General features: G+C 42.4%; 2 protein-coding genes across 2 annotated transcripts; both read right to left on the bottom strand.

Annotated features, from left to right (window-relative positions):
- Positions 1-2,805: 2,805 nt before the first annotated feature.
- Positions 2,806-5,480, bottom strand: LOC126605644 (aspartyl protease family protein At5g10770-like). Its single transcript, XM_050273055.1, has 3 exons — positions 5,195-5,480; positions 4,323-4,711; positions 2,806-3,899 (listed from the first exon to the last, which is right to left on the bottom strand). Exons 1-3 carry the CDS (start codon positions 5,397-5,399, stop codon positions 3,027-3,029), a joined length of 1,467 nt encoding a protein of 488 aa, XP_050129012.1. The 5' UTR covers positions 5,400-5,480; the 3' UTR covers positions 2,806-3,026.
- Positions 5,481-5,937: 457 nt separating this feature from the next.
- LOC126605639 (aspartyl protease family protein At5g10770-like) lies at positions 5,938-9,626 on the bottom strand. Its single transcript, XM_050273049.1, has 2 exons — positions 9,308-9,626; positions 5,938-7,496 (listed from the first exon to the last, which is right to left on the bottom strand). The coding sequence occupies exons 1-2, from the start codon at positions 9,525-9,527 to the stop codon at positions 6,199-6,201; spliced, it is 1,518 nt and encodes a 505-aa protein (XP_050129006.1). The 5' UTR covers positions 9,528-9,626; the 3' UTR covers positions 5,938-6,198.
- Between the last annotated feature and the right edge of the window lie 6,443 nt (positions 9,627-16,069).

Here is a 16,069-nt window from a genome sequence, read left to right as displayed (position 1 = left end):
TTTGTGGGTTTGTTCCAAAGGCATTTATTGCCTTCGTCTTCTGGGGCTGTACCGCGTAATGAAGCTCCAAATGATCAACCTCTGATGCCTCCTCCTTCTAGGGTTCTGTCCAGTACTGAGGCTCCAAATGATCCCCCTCCGGTGCCTTCTCTTTCTGGGGCTCTACCGACTGCTGAGACTTCTCCTAAGCAACCTTTGTGAAGGCTCCCTCTTGTGTGTTTATTTTGACTCATGTATATGTACATATTTGTAGCTTATCGGGGATATCAATAAATAAGTTTTCCTTCATTTCAACGTATTGTGTTAAATACACCAAAGCATTCTTCGCTAAGTTCTTTGAATTTTCTTTTGTTGAAGCTTGTATGTTGAAGCTTTCTGAGTGGAGCATGTAGGTTGGGGTAGTGTTCCCTTAATTTCCCGAGTGAGGAAAACTTCTTGGTTGGAGACTTGGAAAATCCAAGTCACTGAGTGGGATCGGCTATATGAATCTTAGAACGCCATTGTGCTCGATCTTGTGTCATGTCCTTCGTTAGATCCAAGTACTCTAAGTCTTTTCTTAGAGTCTCTTCCAAAGTTTTCCTAGGTCTTCCTCTACCCCTTCGGCCCTGAACCTCTGTCCCATAGTCGCATCTTCTAATCGGAGCGTCAGTAGGCCTTCTTTGCACATGTCCAAACCACCGTAACCGATTTTCTCTCATCTTTCCTTCAATTTCGGCTACTCCTACTTTACCCCGGATATCCTCATTCCTAATCTTATCCTTTCTCGTGAGCCCACACAGCCAACGAAGCATCCTCATCTCCGCTACACCCATTTTGTGTACGTGTTGATGTTTCACCGCCCAACATTCTGTGCCATACAGCATCGCCGGCCTTATTGCCGTCCTATAAAATTTTCCCTTGAGCTTCAGTGGCATACGGCGGTCACACAACACGCCGGATGCACTCTTCCACTTCATCCATCCAGCTTGTATTCTATGGTTGAGATCTCCATCTAATTCTCCGTTCTTTTGCAAGATAGATCCTAGGTAACGAAAACGGTCGCTCTTTGGTATTTCTTGATCTCCGATCCTCACCCCTAACTCGTTTTGGCCTCCATTTGCACTGAACTTGCACTCCATATATTCTGTCTTTGATCGGCTTAGGCGAAGACCTTTAGATTCCAACACTTCTCTCCAAAGGTTAAGCTTTGCATTTACCCCTTCCTGAGTTTCATCTATCAACACTATATCGTCTGCGAAAAGCATACACCAAGGAATATCATCTTGAATATGTCCTGTTAACTCATCCATTACCAACGCAAAAAGGTAAGGACTTAAGGATGAGCCTTGATGTAATCCTACAGTTATGGGAAAGCTTTCGGTTTGTCCTTCATGAGTTCTTACGGCAGTCTTTGCTCCTTCATACATATCCTTTATAGCTTGGATATATGCTACTCGTACTCCTTTCTTCTCTAAAATCCTCCAAAGAATGTCTCTTGGGACCCTATCATACGCTTTTTCCAAATCTATAAAGACCATGTGTAAATCATTTTTCCCATCTCTATATCTTTCCATCAATCTTCGTAAGAGATAGATTGCCTCCATGGTTGAGCGCCCTGGCATGAACCCGAATTGGTTGTCCGAAACCCATGTCTCTTGCCTCAATCTATGCTCAATGACTCTCTCCCAGAGCTTCATTGTATGACTCATTAGCTTAATACCCCTATAGTTCATGCAATTTTGTACGTCGCCCTTATTCTTGTAGATAGGCACCAAAGTGCTCGTTCGCCACTCATTTGGCATCTTCTTCGTTTTCAAAATCCTATTGAAAAGGTCAGTGAGCCATGTTATACCTGTCTCTCCCAAAACTTTCCACACTTCGATTGGTATATCGTCTGGGCCTATTGCTTTTCTATGCTTCATCTTCTTCAAAGCTACAACCACTTCTTCCTTCCGGATTCGACGATAAAATGAGTAGTTTCTACACTCTTCTGAGTTACTCAACTCCCCTAAAGAAGCACTCCTTTCATGTCCTTCATTGAAAAGATTATGAAAATAACCTCTCCATCTGTCTTTAACCGCGTTCTCTGTAGCAAGAACCTTTCCATCCTCATCCTTGATGCACCTCACTTGGTTTAGGTCCCTTGTCTTCTTTTCCCTTGCTCTAGCTAGTTTATAGATATCCAACTCTCCTTCTTTGGTATCTAGTCATTTATACATATCGTCGTAAGCCGCTAACTTAGCTTCTCTGACAGCTTTCTTCGCCTCTTGCTTCGCTTTTCTATACCTTTCACCATTTTCATCGGTCCTCTCCTTGTATAAGGCTTTACAACATTCCTTCTTAGCCTTCACCTTTGTTTGTACCTTCTCATTCCACCACCAAGATTCCTTTTGGTGTGGGGCAAAGCCCTTGGACTCTCCTAATACCTCTTGTGCTACTTTTCGGATACAACTAGCCATGGAATCCCACATTTGGCTAGCTTCCCCCTCTCTATCCCACACACATTGGGTGATTACCTTCTCTTTGAAAATGGCTTGTTTTTCTTCTTTTAGATTCCACCATCTAGTTCTTGGGCACTTCCAAGTCTTGTTCTTTTGTCTTACTCTTTTGATATGTACATCCATCACCAACAAGCGATGTTGATTAGCTAGTTGCCCTGAAAGAGTGGAATGCCATGGTGAAACCATCCGTTGGTCCATTTTTAAAGAACAAGAAAAAATAAAAAAGTAATCACTTATGCTAAGTTCTGTATTGGACCTGAATGAAATATTTGATGTTCTAACGGTTTAAATCAAAGACAAAGTCTCTAATTTTTATTCCGAAAACTTTCAGTGAACTTCAAATCTATTAAAATATTGCTTTCTTAAAAAGGATAACAAACATTCATAAGGAGGATAAATAACAGATAACTAACACTTTGACATTACCGGAACCACAAAAACAACGAGATCATTACGTACTGACAACTTTATTTTTTCGGTAGCTGCATATTTAGCAGTACCACCGGTTATAAATCTTCATCAGCAATGATTTAAGTAGCTAATCAATCAGGGGCAACCTGCAGGGCCAAATCCGATCCTTCCCCCAGCAACGTCGTACATCACTTGCAGCCTCTTCTGCTGAACGTTGCCGATAATCCCGACGCTATTATCGTCCTTGTTTCCGGCAAACGCCAAGCAAAACTGCGAACCACTCGTCTGGAACAGTATCCCTGTCGCGTCCAAGTCCACCGTAACCCCACCTCCAAATACAAACCCTATCTTCGGGTACGACACCGTTTTAAGTCCACTAAAGTCATAGCAAGTGTCTAGTAGGGCAGACTTCGACTTCGCAAAAGGGTACTTCTCCATCGCTTTTCTAAAAGCCGCGCGTAATGCGGCATACGGGGTGGCCGGGAGGCGCGTGATCACTGTCCCCGAGTCGATGACTGTCCCCGACTTTGAAAAGACAGAGGCTGAAATCTTCAGCTGACGGCTACCGATGGTGATGCCAACTAGGTCAAGGGCGTAAAATGTAGCGCTTTGGGATAAAGTTTTGAGCGGCGTGAACTTGACTGCGTTACCGGAGCCTCCGTCGGGGCCGAATTTGAGGTAGCCGGTGGAGCTTGAAGTGGAGGGTAGACAGTAGGAGAACACTCGTTTGTATTTCTGGGAGGTTTGTTCGACGAAGGAGATGCTGGTCCGGCCCAGACCGAGCAAACCGGCGGCGGCGCCGAACTTGCCTTTGCTGTTTTGCGCGCAGCCAAAATCGAAATCATCGTAAGCATCCGTCGGTGTTAATGTTAGCTTGTCATTGCCGAAGAAGCCGAGTGAGGAGGAGTTGTCTAAATACTTGGCGCTGTAAGTGCAAGTGGCGGCGGAGCAGTCGCGGTCAATGCCGGCCACTGTGAGCTGAGAACACGCAGCGGACTCACAGGAGATGTTGGAGTATGAGCTGAGAACACTTGTTGGATGCTAAACACTTCCAGGTTGATCGAAGGAATGAAGCAGCAGGATGCTAACGGCTAGTTTGTAACGGCTAGTTGTTTTTTTAAGTTATGTTTTGTTACAAGTGTAGGGCTTAGATTAAAAGCTCCAGTGAAGGGCTTAGATTAACTTAGTACTATATGGTAGTTGTGGTTTTTGTCAACTAGCTCCAATGGAGATAAGATCTGACCTTGTATACCAAAACCCTACTGACAGCATATATATATGTTTGCTATGAGCTGCTAAGAGAGCAGACTGCAATAGCCGAAATCCCTCTTTACATTTTTGTGTTTTTCCATAACCAAAAACCCTGTCAAGAACATTTTCTACAAAATATAAACCTTCCAAAAACACTAACACAGCGGACTCACAGGAGATGTTGGAGTATGAGGTGGAGTGAGAGGGGTCGAACATTGGCTCTTTCTGTTTGTAACAAGATCGGACACACGGTCGGCATTGTGTCCAAGTTAGGTCGCTGCCTGTGTCGATAAGGAGGGAGAGGTTTTTGGCCGGTGTGCCGAGGCCCACTGTTACAAAGTAGCTGGATGATCCAAGTTCCAGACCGTACTGTACGGGGATGGTATTGGTGGCGGCGTCAGGTAGTGTGAGTGAGTTAAGACGGTAGTGAATTGAGCTGACTCGGGCTTCGTCTTGCTTGAGGATTTGAGTGCGATCCTGATCAGTAGGGTTACTTTGTGATTTGTGTTGATTGCATAGCCCATGCTTGTGTACTACTTCCAATACTGATTCCTTATTATTGTAAGGACCTGAGTTGAAAATATTCATCTTTAGTTTCTCATTTATCATAACTATGTGATAATTTAAAATAAATTAATAAATAATTTAAGAATGATGAATTACAATATAGACATTTCGGATAGTGGACTGGATCTTATAAAATGCGTGTCAAAAAATTAGTGTCCTCCGATCTTAACCCATTTATATATATTAGTCCACCTGTATAGTTAAAACATGTAAATTACTAAGACAACATCTGGTTGATGCGATAATTTATCCATGCATATGTACTGACCTGGTTAAACCATGGAGTTTCATATAAGCAATTAGCTCGAACTGAATATACATATACACTCGATCATAAAAGACAAAACACACGCACACATAGAGATAATTAGGCGGGGGGGGGGGGGGGGTAATTAAAGTTCAAAAACTTTTGAAACCAGGAAAGTTAAAAAACTTAAGCTGCAGAAGGAAGCGCTTTAATAATGCTGTTATATATGGAGTTAAACCTTGGGTGGAGAGGATGCAGGTGGTTGCTGGTTGCAGAGAGTTTACTTCAACTGTGTGAGTATGTAGAAGAAGGTCAGTTTTTGTATCTCCTTCTGCCGAAGCAAAGCCCTTCTCCGGCGAGCAGAGAATTACGAAGATAAAAAACACAAAGCAACCAAAGAAAACCCTGAGGAAGGAGGGGGAGATAGAAATGGGAGTTGCCATGATCGAATAACAAGCCTAGCTAGTAGCTCCTGGAATGTGAGCATAAACTCCTATATATCCTTATAAGCTCATTGGGAGGTAGAGACGTACGGCAATTCAAATGGAAATTCGAAGGTGTCGGTGCGCCACAATAATTTGTGTAACTTTTTTGTTGTACCATCTTGTTTGTTTCCCCTTCGAAGTGCTTTTGGCAAGGATATGCAGAAGATATGCCTGCCATGCCTGCTTTTGCAACTTTTCTGTAACAGTATTATCTTTGAAATGCCCTCGCGTAATAATTCGGTCATCACTCATCACTCACCACTCACCGCTAAGAGCAAGTTAATAGTGTTTTTCATTCCCAACTTGGCTAATTCGACACTGTTTTTTTAAAGAGGAATTGAACACGGCAGTAAGAGTAAATATTCTTAGCCAATTAAAATATAAACCTCTTGCAATCTTACGCATCGACTTGCATTCAATTCTTCAGAAGATATAACTGAAGCGAAATTTTACAAGAATTATCAAGTAGAGTAGATATGCAAGAATTATAATATAGAAAAATGTACTTTTATTTTATTTTGTACACCTTGCACACTTGAAATTCATTTTTACTATTATGTTTCCACACACATACCAATCGTCACTATATAGTTTGTTCCGACTCGTCTACATGTATTACTATTACATTTTTTTTTAATACCAATTGAGGACGATCTTTAGTCTTCAACGGTTTAATCCAACATTTTCCCTAAGCTGCTGCAGCTGGCTTAATCAAACTTCTTAACCATCCTAATTAAGCAGCTAATCACATGAGCCCTCAGGGGCATCCTGCAGGGGCAAATCCGATTTTTCCACCAGCCACGTCATAAACCACCTGCACCCTCTTCTGCTGAACGTTCCCAAATATCCCTATGTCGCTGTCGTCACCGTTTGCGGCAAACGCCAGGCAAACTTGATCGGCACTTGCCACGTAGAATATCCCGGTCGGGTCCAATTCCAACGTCGTTCTGCCGCCGAACTCAAACGAAATTTTCGGAAACGTCACCGTATCGGCTTTACTGAAGTCGTAACAAGTGTCGAGAATCGAAAGCGCCGGAGCTGACGGGTAGCTCTTCATCCCCTGCTGAAACGCGTCGCGCAGTGCCTTGTATGCTGTCGGCGGCAGGCGCGTGATCACTGTCCCGGAATCTATAATCGTCCCCGAGGAGGAAAAAATTGTACCGGAAATCGGTAATTTTTTCCCGCCAACGCTGATCCCGACGACGTCGAGGCCGTAAAACGACCCGCCTTGGGAGACGTCGGAGAGGGGTGTGAATTTCACGGCGCCGGAAGATCCGCCGCCTTTGCCGAAGCTGAGGTATCCAGTGCCGCTGGATTTGGAGGGGAGGCAGTAGGAGAAGAACCGGTTGTATTTCAAGGCGGATTGCTCGATGATGGAGATTTTATCCCGGCCGAGACCGAGCAAACCGGCGGAGCCTCCGAAGAGTCCCTGATTGTTCTGGCCGCACCCGAACAAAAACCCGTCAAAAATATCCGTCGGCGTTAAGCTCAGCCGTTCCTTCCCGAAAAATCCGACGGAGAATGACTGGTCTCCGTACTGAATGCCGTAGACGCAGGTGGAGGAGGCGCAGCCGGGAGTGTTTCCAGTGCCTGACACCAGTTCGGAACACGTGGCGGAGCTACAAGAGATGTTGACGTATGAGGATGATGTTGCGGGGTCGAAGATTGGCTCCTTCTGTTTGTAACATGATTTAGCACATGGACGGCATTGGGTCCACGTCAGATCACTCCCCGTGTCGAAGATGAGGGAGAGCATCTTCTTGGGCGAGCCCAGGCCCACGCTGACAATGTAGTTGCCTGAGCCCACTACGCTTCCGGACTGGGCTGGGATTTTGGTATCGGCGGATGGGCGGAGTTTGTCGACGGTGGCTGCGGACTGTGATTTCTTGGTGTTGACTCGGGAGTGGATTGAGTCGACTCGGGCTTGGTCTTGGTTGAGGATTTGAGCGTGGGTTGGAATTTTGGATTTGTTCTTCTTGATTCCAGAGCATGGTCCGTGCTTGTGTACCACTTTCAGTACGGTCGATGATGACGTTGGTTCCTTGTTGTCGTGACCTGAGTTCAAATAGATGATTCACAATGAGTACACAATTTTTTTAAGCGGTGTGATATCCACCCACTCTATTTTATTTCTCACACACCTTTTTAATTTTCAGTCGTCCGATTGGATGAATTGAAGAAGATCAACGGACATAAATTATCAAGGAGAGTGTGAGAAGTAAAATGAGATGTCTGGATAGCACATCCTTTTTTTAATTATAACCAAGCATTTCTGATCTGAATTCAAATAGATGATTCACAATGAGTTCACACTTTTTTAATTATAATTTATAACCAAGCGTTTCTGATTTCGTTCAGCACAAAAACTTAAAAGTGTTTTCCGAGTTATACGAGAATTTTTTTTTTTTAAATCGCTAGAATTTAGTTAACGATTTTTACTTTAGAAGAAAGTGTTGACGAGCAGAAATACCTAAAATACGTAATATTTTCTTATGGTCTTTTTTCTTTGAATAATGAAAAAGCAATTTGTCTTTAAGATGGGACTGGCTTGTGAGACTGAAAGATTATTCAGCCTAGTCATATTCTTTGCATTATTTGGTAAATGTCGGCACCAGGCATCAATATTAATCGGTGTCTTGGCCTGCTGGCCGGTCTCTGTCGTACTGCTTATGTGGACATGGATGACCAAACAACATGCATGGTTTTTGGATATTTTAATTTGTTTAGTAAAAAAGAAAAAGAAAAAAGAAAGTTTTTATGTCATGTTTTTGTTGAGCAATCATAGTCGAATTTATTTAATTAATTGTATCATATTTGGTCATTGCGTAATTTTTAATTATTGCAGTTTACAAATACACAAGATTAAATTTTCTGCACTCGTGTGGCATCTATATGACATTCATCATTAATTGATACGTGTTAAGTTTATAACTACAAGATTAAAAAGGGTTAAATTTATTAACAGTTGTCAATCAAAGATAAATTACCACAGAGAAGCTAATATGTTATTGGAAACAAAAGACTTTAAGAAACAAAGCCACGAAAAAAAAGCTCATTCAGTCACTTTTTGAAAGTTATTTTCAGACAAAAGGAATGTATTTATTATGCCAAAATTGCCCTCTTCTTATTTTTCTCCGTAGATTTGAGTTTGGCCAAGTTGATTAGAGTAATATACTTTTCTTTATATACTCAAGTTTGAATTTCCTTCCTCGTAAATTAAATTAATATTGTGTAATTATTTGTCGTAAAAAAATCATAATCCCTTTTGTTGTTGGTGCTAATATATAATCGTGTTGGCATCAAATAATGGGTAATTGTGGATCACTATTTACATGTTTGGTTCCATTTCACAATCATGCTTGTTGAAAATTAAAACAACTACCAATAGTTTATTACTTTTCAAAACATCAATTTTATGACTTTTAAGATTTTGCAGAATCTAACCCGTGTTTTCCTTATCAAAGTATCCCCTTAAATTTTCTTTTATCTATTTTATAAAAAGAAATGTTTCTAATGGCTTGTTGGTGTGTCTCTACTAATTCATGGGTTAAGGAATTGGATTCTCCGACCACCCGCACTACATATGTTTCCAACTTTGCAATTAAACCATGTATCTACGTATAAGCAAGCTCTAACAAAATATAGCTTTCGATATGAATGAATTTTTGTAAATGATATTTTGCAATGATGACCTACAAAATGTTCAGTTCCGATTATTGTAAATAGTATAAAATATGGAACGTGGGAATTGTATTAAGCTACTAATTGGTTGCACTTTGCTACTCGCTCATTATCTATATATATAATATATCCAATGAAACTGAAATTAAAATAAAAATAAAAAAAACATGAACATATTTATTAACCTTTGGCGGAGGAGCTAGGGCTGCAGGAGGTTGCTGGCAGCAGAGAATTGAGTTCAACTGTATGAGCATGTTGATGGAGAAGCTGGTTTTCTTCCATGGCAAAGCCCTTCTCCAAAGAGCTGAGAAATAGGGTTAGAAATACAGAAAAGCCAAGCAAATAGCTCATGAGGGAGGAGGAGGCGGAGGAGGAGGAGCTAGAAAAACTGGGAGTTGCCGCCATGAGTATCGAAAACTCTTTCCAGAATTCAAATTATGGTAATGCTCCTACAAAGCGTGACCTTCTCTGCCTTATAAGCTAATTGGAAACCCATTGGGTTATCAATTCTTACACGTCACCCATTATAACAGCAAACACATAATGCAAGCTTGCACATCAATATCAAATCCACTAAACGACGTCAGGCCAACTGATTGATTAGGGTTTTTTTTTTTTTTTTTTTTTAACAATAGGGTTTTTTTAGAAAGGGCAGATATAACACTACGTATATACAGTGTATACGTATGTATGTAAGTATTTAGACTGTGTGGCTTCAGCTTCATTTTCTTTGCTGCGGAGAATTAAGTCCAACCATCCCAATCCCATGCGCGGATGTCGACAAATACATAGCATCTTCAAAAGCGAGTGGCAAATACTAGAGACTATACGTGAGGCAACTGTAGCTCACCTTTTGTCCATATACAAGTAAAACATAGCATGGGCCTAAATTTTGTGACAAGAGATATATAATTTATAATTTATAAAATCAAAATGACTAACACACATGGTCTAATATCCGAGTGAGTAGGTTGTTGGGTTTTCACCCATGCTTTCCAAGTTCGAAACTTCTTCTCCTAAATTATTGTAATAGTTTCGAACTCCCACCTCTTCTAAATAATAAAAACATGACTATGAATTACCACATGCACTACACCCATACACACTTGTGAATGCTATTGGCATGGTATGTAACGAGAGAGAGAGAGAGAGAGAGAGAGAGAGAGAGAGAGAGAGAGAGAGAGAGAGAGAGAGAGAGAGAGAGAGAGAGAGAGAGAATAATACGTATAAACCAATGTAATAGCTATCTTCTTTTGCTATTGTAGCGTAATAGCAAGGGAAGGCAGCTTAATTATCATCCATGACTTGTTCATCTTTTCTAGATATAGTTAGTACTACATACACCTTAACATGGTTTTCTTGTTAAGTATAGGCAAATTAGCAACTTCATTAAATCTTGCATTATTTCAACCTTCCAGAAGAAATATATACATCACAGGTTGTACAGTATTTTTTCAGCACCGAAATGACTTGGCTCCAACCAAAATTATCATTAAAACGACAACGTTGTCAATTTTCAAGCCAATCGGAATATTAGGGGTTTTCACTTCAGACTTTGAAAAAGATATGTATGGGAAGCAAATCAATCATGGTGTTCTGCACTTGATTTATCAGTGGTGGAGATATGCTGGAATGGCTGCCCCAATGGAATAATGAAGGTTTTCCATGATTTTACTCCTAACATATATATTTAATGGGTACGAATTTGTGACACCATTGTTTTTACATAATTTTTAAGACACATTTTTGTGGAACTCAATTTAAAATGTATTTCAATAATATGAACCGTCTATCTTTTAGATATTTTCTCAAAAGTGATGTCTACAAAAAAAAAAAAACACTCAAATTTGAAACTATATGACCGTTGGATTAAGGGTTTATAGTTTTTTTTGTAGAACCATATTCGTCTATTTTCTTTACCACTAATAAATGTCTTAATGGTTTTGGATTTGTCTAACTTCGTGCAAGGATGAGATCTATGAGTGATGTTCTAAACAATAGATGGTTCGGATCATGAAAATACATTACGGAGTGGACCTCATAAAAACACGTGTCAAAAGTTTTATATAAAATATGGTGCAACAGAATCGCTCCATATATATAGGATAGTGCTATTCAGTATTCACACACCCTTATTAGTTTTGTCCATTAATCTTATTCAATTCATTCGATTCAACGGCTGAAAATTGAGAGAGTGTGTGAGAAGTAAAAATAGATGTGTGAATAGCAACACCCTCTACACATATATAAGTGGTAACCCACCTATCCCAAAGTCTCCACCAATCCATCCCACTATAACGTACTCCAACAAGTTAAAAGTCCAATCTAATATTGATTCGTTCATTTCATTATCCCATGTAAATGTTTGGCATACTATTGCTTATTTTTTTCCAAAATCTGCTTTCCAATAGAAAATACGTCTCATCATTGTCCAAATTAAAAGTTTGACAACATGGAGCCAAAAATATTCACTAGGCGACACGTGGACTTTTGGACAAAAGAGGACAAAAATACCCTTGAGGCATACCGGGATTCCTACGCGCAAGCAGCGGGAAATTATCTTTCAATCAAGTCAAAAGTGCCCAAAAAATGTAACAATTAAAAACCTCTTTCATCAAATCTTTTCTATAAGGTATTTCCCAAAACCTAGTATTTTCTATTTCATTATTTAGCTAATCAATTAGCTAAATAATATATACCTACCATATCTCCTAAAATCATCCTTAATAGTCAATAAAATCACCCAAATTGATAGTCAAAACCGGCCACCACCATTCCCATCCTCACCTTTCCCATTTTCCTTATTAAAATAGTCATTCATTTTTATAACCACCCATTTATTCTTTTCATATTTAATTAGCCAATAAATTGGCTAATTAAACATGAAATTGAACCCCACAAAAAACCTTTAGTGGCTGGTTACTTTTATTCAAAATTGGGCAAGGCCTAACTCTATAAATAGGCACCTATTCTCACCAAAAAAATCAATTCCAACATTTTGGCAAAAATCCCAAAATTCTCTAAACACTCTTTCTCTCTAAATTCTAACTTTGGCATCGGAGGTTCTTCGGCCAAAGCCCCCCCCATTCATCGTGGGCGTGTGAGGCTCTTGGCCTTAACCTAAGGTGTTAATTGTTTTGTAGGTGCAAAATTGTCCAAGATCAAGGAGGAAGAAATTTGCATCCACAAATTGGTACTTTCATTGAGAGTTGAAATCCATACTCGTAGAAGACTCTCGCACAAAAAAGTTTTTTCTTTATTTTCTAGTCCATTTGAATATTTTTCATACGTTCTTATTATTAGAATTTTTTACTTGCAAAGGTTCTTTGATAAAACGTATAAGCAAAATATAATGGTTAGAAATTTAGAAAATTCCACAAGTGAAAATTCTAATGTTCAAGAAATGGGATTGCGGAGATCCGTGAGGCTAAATGCGACAATAAGTGGAACAGCGCCACTACCACGAGTTTCCACCACGGGAACCACCACGATGGCTACCTCAGTAGCCACCCATGGCGAGGTCCATGGTGCCTTCACCAAGGCCCGAACTGTGCCATCCAAGGTTCACGGCACCAAGGCCACAGCCCAAGCCGTGCCATCCAAGCTTGCACGCGTCTGAGCCCAAGCCTCGCATTTGCATGCATCACATACTAAGCAGCCTGCTCCTGCCAAGCAACCTGCTCTAGTGGCCCAGCCTGCTCCCGCCAAGCAACCTGCTCTCGCGGCCCAACCTGCTCCTGCCAAGCAGCCTGCTTTCGTGACCCAGCCTGCTCCCGACGAGCAGCCCACTACCGTGGTCCAGCTTGCTTCCGTCGAGCAGCCCACTCCCGTGGCCTAGCCTGTTCCTGCTAAGCAGCCTGCTCTCGTGACCCAGCCTGTTCCCGACGAGCAGCCCACTCCCGTGGTCCAACCTGCTTTCGTCGAGCAGACCACTCTCGTGGCTCAGCCTGCTCCCGTCGAGCAGCCCACTCTCACAGCCCAACCTGCTCTTGCCGAGCAGCCTGCTCTCGTGACCCAGCCTGCTCCCGATGAGCAGCCCACTCCCGTGGCCCAGCCAGCTCCAGTCAAGCAGCCCACTCTCACGGCCCAGCCTGCTCCTGTGGCTTTCCAAGCAGCCCAAGTCGGCCCAAGACTATCTCAACCATTCGAACCTACCATCGAGCCGGGGGTATTCTCACCACATTTTTTCACGGATTTGACATTTCCCAACTTAAATCTCACGCCCGGAGTTTACCACCCTTCCACTGCCCAAGGAGGCGCATTCCTTCCAAGCTCTTCCAATCCAAATGGCGAACAACACTTGTCTCGACAAGTCATAGAGTTGACGAGCGCCCTTGCACAACAGAAAACCTTGGTGAATCAACTTTTGCAACGCATTGGGATCCAACGTGCCCCGGACGAGGTATCCCGAAGTAAGACAAGGGCAGACAGACCTTTCCAGCAGCGTCCCAGTAAGCAGCCACGAGCCGAACGTTTGGGCAGTGTACATTCTCGTCTTAGTGCGCGGAGAAGCATGCACTCTCGACTAGGCCCACTGATGATCATACATTCACGGTTGGGGTCATACTCAGATAGTCAACATGAGCAACCTTCCAGACAAAGTGTCCATTCGCGGTTAAGCCCACAAGGAGCATCCTTCACCTCACATCAGAGTAGGCAACACGACGGACGGAGAGAAGCAGTCACTCAATCCCGCTCAAGTTCAACCAGCATCCTGCGAAGAACTCGCTCGCCAGCTAAGAACGCACCACATGCACTGCATCCACGGCATAGACGAGTTAAACACATGGAATAGCAGCCTGGACCAGCAAGTCATGGCTGGGGGCAGCCAAGAGCTCAGCTACCCCAACAAAGGCAAATTCAGGAAGAAGTAGAGAGACTCTTGACCAAGCGATTGCATGATTTCCAACGCAACGATGTCACCGACGAGGCACTTCGACGGAACATGACCAACATAAGCAAGTCACCTTTCACGGACGAGATCGAGCAGGCAGAGCCTTCACGCGAGTTCAGCATGCCACATTTCACATCTTTCAAAGGGGATGAAGACCCGGAGAGACACATAAAGCGCTACCGAAGCGCAATGATCCTTTATCAAAACAACGATGATCTCATGTGCAAGATATTCGCCACTACTCTACAAGGCGAGGCGCAAGATTGGTTCTACACCCTGCCACCACAATCCATCCGAAATTTCTACGAACTTTCTTTGGTTTTCACCAAAGAATATTCATCATATCGCTCGATCAAAAAGAATTCTGACCATTTGTTCGACGTCAAGAAGAACCCAAAGGAGTCGCTTCGCGACTATGTGAGGAGATTCAAAGTAGAGAAGGTAAAAATAGTCGGATGCAACGACTCGATAGCTAGAGCAGCCTTCCAAAAAGGACTTCCAGCAGACCACCCGCTATTCGGAAAATTGATCATGAAAGAAGATTTAACTCTGGCAGACTCTTTTGCTTTGGCAGATAAACATGCACTTTGGGATGAGGCTCGCCAATGCACATTCAAGGATTTGAAGAAGTACCCGACATCACCTCCCTAGAAGCAGCGGAGGATTTATTCCCATGTTTGACGGTATCTAAAGTAGCAATAAGCTCTACCATCATACGAGAAGAGCTGGGGGCCCGACTACCTATATTCCACAATTTAAAAGCTTTCCTCGATGCTATCAGTTGTATTCCGCAGTTTAAAAGCTATCATTGATGTTATCAGAAATTCAACAGCTAATCTTGGTGATAGTTGTTGTAACCTAAAAGCTCAAGTTTTACCTTCAAACGCACGCAGTCATCATCATGATGCACCATTCTGCTGAATCCAAACGTACGACGATAAAGGAGTAGACTTTAGCGGATGCAAAGTTTTCTAACGAACATAACAACTCAGCCTAAAAGACACACCAATGGCAGAAGAACATTGGAAGGAACACTCAGAAGTAAATTTTGTCATCGTCGTCCTAGAAGATTCTACATAAGAGCAACATGTACCAGCAGTTGAGCACTACCTCCTACCGCGCCTTCACGTCTAGCCTTGACAACGCAACAGAGTAGCCCAACGATGCCCCGAAAGCAGTCGAGCACACTTTAGCCGTACCTATTCCCTCAATGGAGATTTCTGGCATTTGCATGTCAACGGCGCATCCAACTACAAAGGCTCGCGAGCAGCCGTGGTTGATGGCAACCGACTACTTCACCAAATAGGTGGAAGCAGATCCCATGACGACCACGATTCAGACGGACATAGAGCGCTTCATATGGAGGAACATTATTTACCAATTTGGCATCCCTTAATCCATCGTCACCAACAACGGCCTGCAATTCGTGGGCAAAGATTTGGTGAAGTTCTTCAAAAAATATGGCATCAAGCAGCATATGTCCATGCCGAGATATCCTCAAGGCAATAAGCAGGCCGAAACATCCAAAAAGATGGATCTCATCGGGGAAGGTCCGTACAAGCTCAGCAGAATAGGCGGCAAGAGTAATTATACCCCCGCTACCATGAAACAATAAAAAGATCGAAAAGTAGTGGAGCGCCTACAATCTGAAGAAGTACCATGTGTGACCTCCCACTACATCAAAGCCCGAAGACTCAAGAAGCTCGACGGGCACCACCTCACAAGTCGAGGACTATCCAGTTGTTATGCAGTTCCTACCTTACAGCTAATTTCTCGTTCGTTTCACTCGTTTTTCAATGAGGAATTCACAAGTAATCACAACTTGGCTCGGTTGCATGCTTACAACAACTAATCACTCCGGCACTTCAAAAGAAGATTGCGCCATTCTTAGGGACCAATCGCAGGAATTGCGCCCCCGAGGGACCAACCATGCTCTCTAGTGCGAGAGGGTAAACTAATTGCTCTCCAGTGCAAGAGGGTAAACCAATTCCCCGACACCCATATGGGTCAGCTCTCCAAGACGGGAGGATAAACTTTACACTCCGAATATCCA

This window comes from Malus sylvestris, chromosome 15 (assembly GCF_916048215.2).
Source record: "Malus sylvestris chromosome 15, drMalSylv7.2, whole genome shotgun sequence".
NCBI classification, from domain to species: Eukaryota; Viridiplantae; Streptophyta; class Magnoliopsida; order Rosales; family Rosaceae; genus Malus; species Malus sylvestris.
The sequence above is the reverse complement of the archived record's forward strand: the minus strand, read 5'-3'. Positions and strand labels throughout refer to the sequence as shown.

Bases quoted from the DNA above. Each gene is read 5' to 3' on its own strand.
- LOC126605644 (XM_050273055.1), bottom strand. From the start codon at position 5,399: ATGGCAACTCCCATTTCTATCTCCCCCTCCTTCCTCAGGGTTTTCTTT. The intron at 4,712-5,194 runs GTTTAACTCCAT...TTTTCAACTCAG, and splicing joins CTGCATCCTCTCCACCCAAG to GTCCTTACAATAATAAGGAA. The intron at 3,900-4,322 runs ATCTCCTGTGAG...TCATACTCCAAC, and splicing joins ACTCCACCTCATACTCCAAC to ATCTCCTGTGAGTCCGCTGC.
- LOC126605639 (XM_050273049.1), bottom strand. From the start codon at position 9,527: ATGGCGGCAACTCCCAGTTTTTCTAGCTCCTCCTCCTCCGCCTCCTCC. The intron at 7,497-9,307 runs GTTAATAAATAT...ATTTGAACTCAG, and splicing joins CCCTAGCTCCTCCGCCAAAG to GTCACGACAACAAGGAACCA.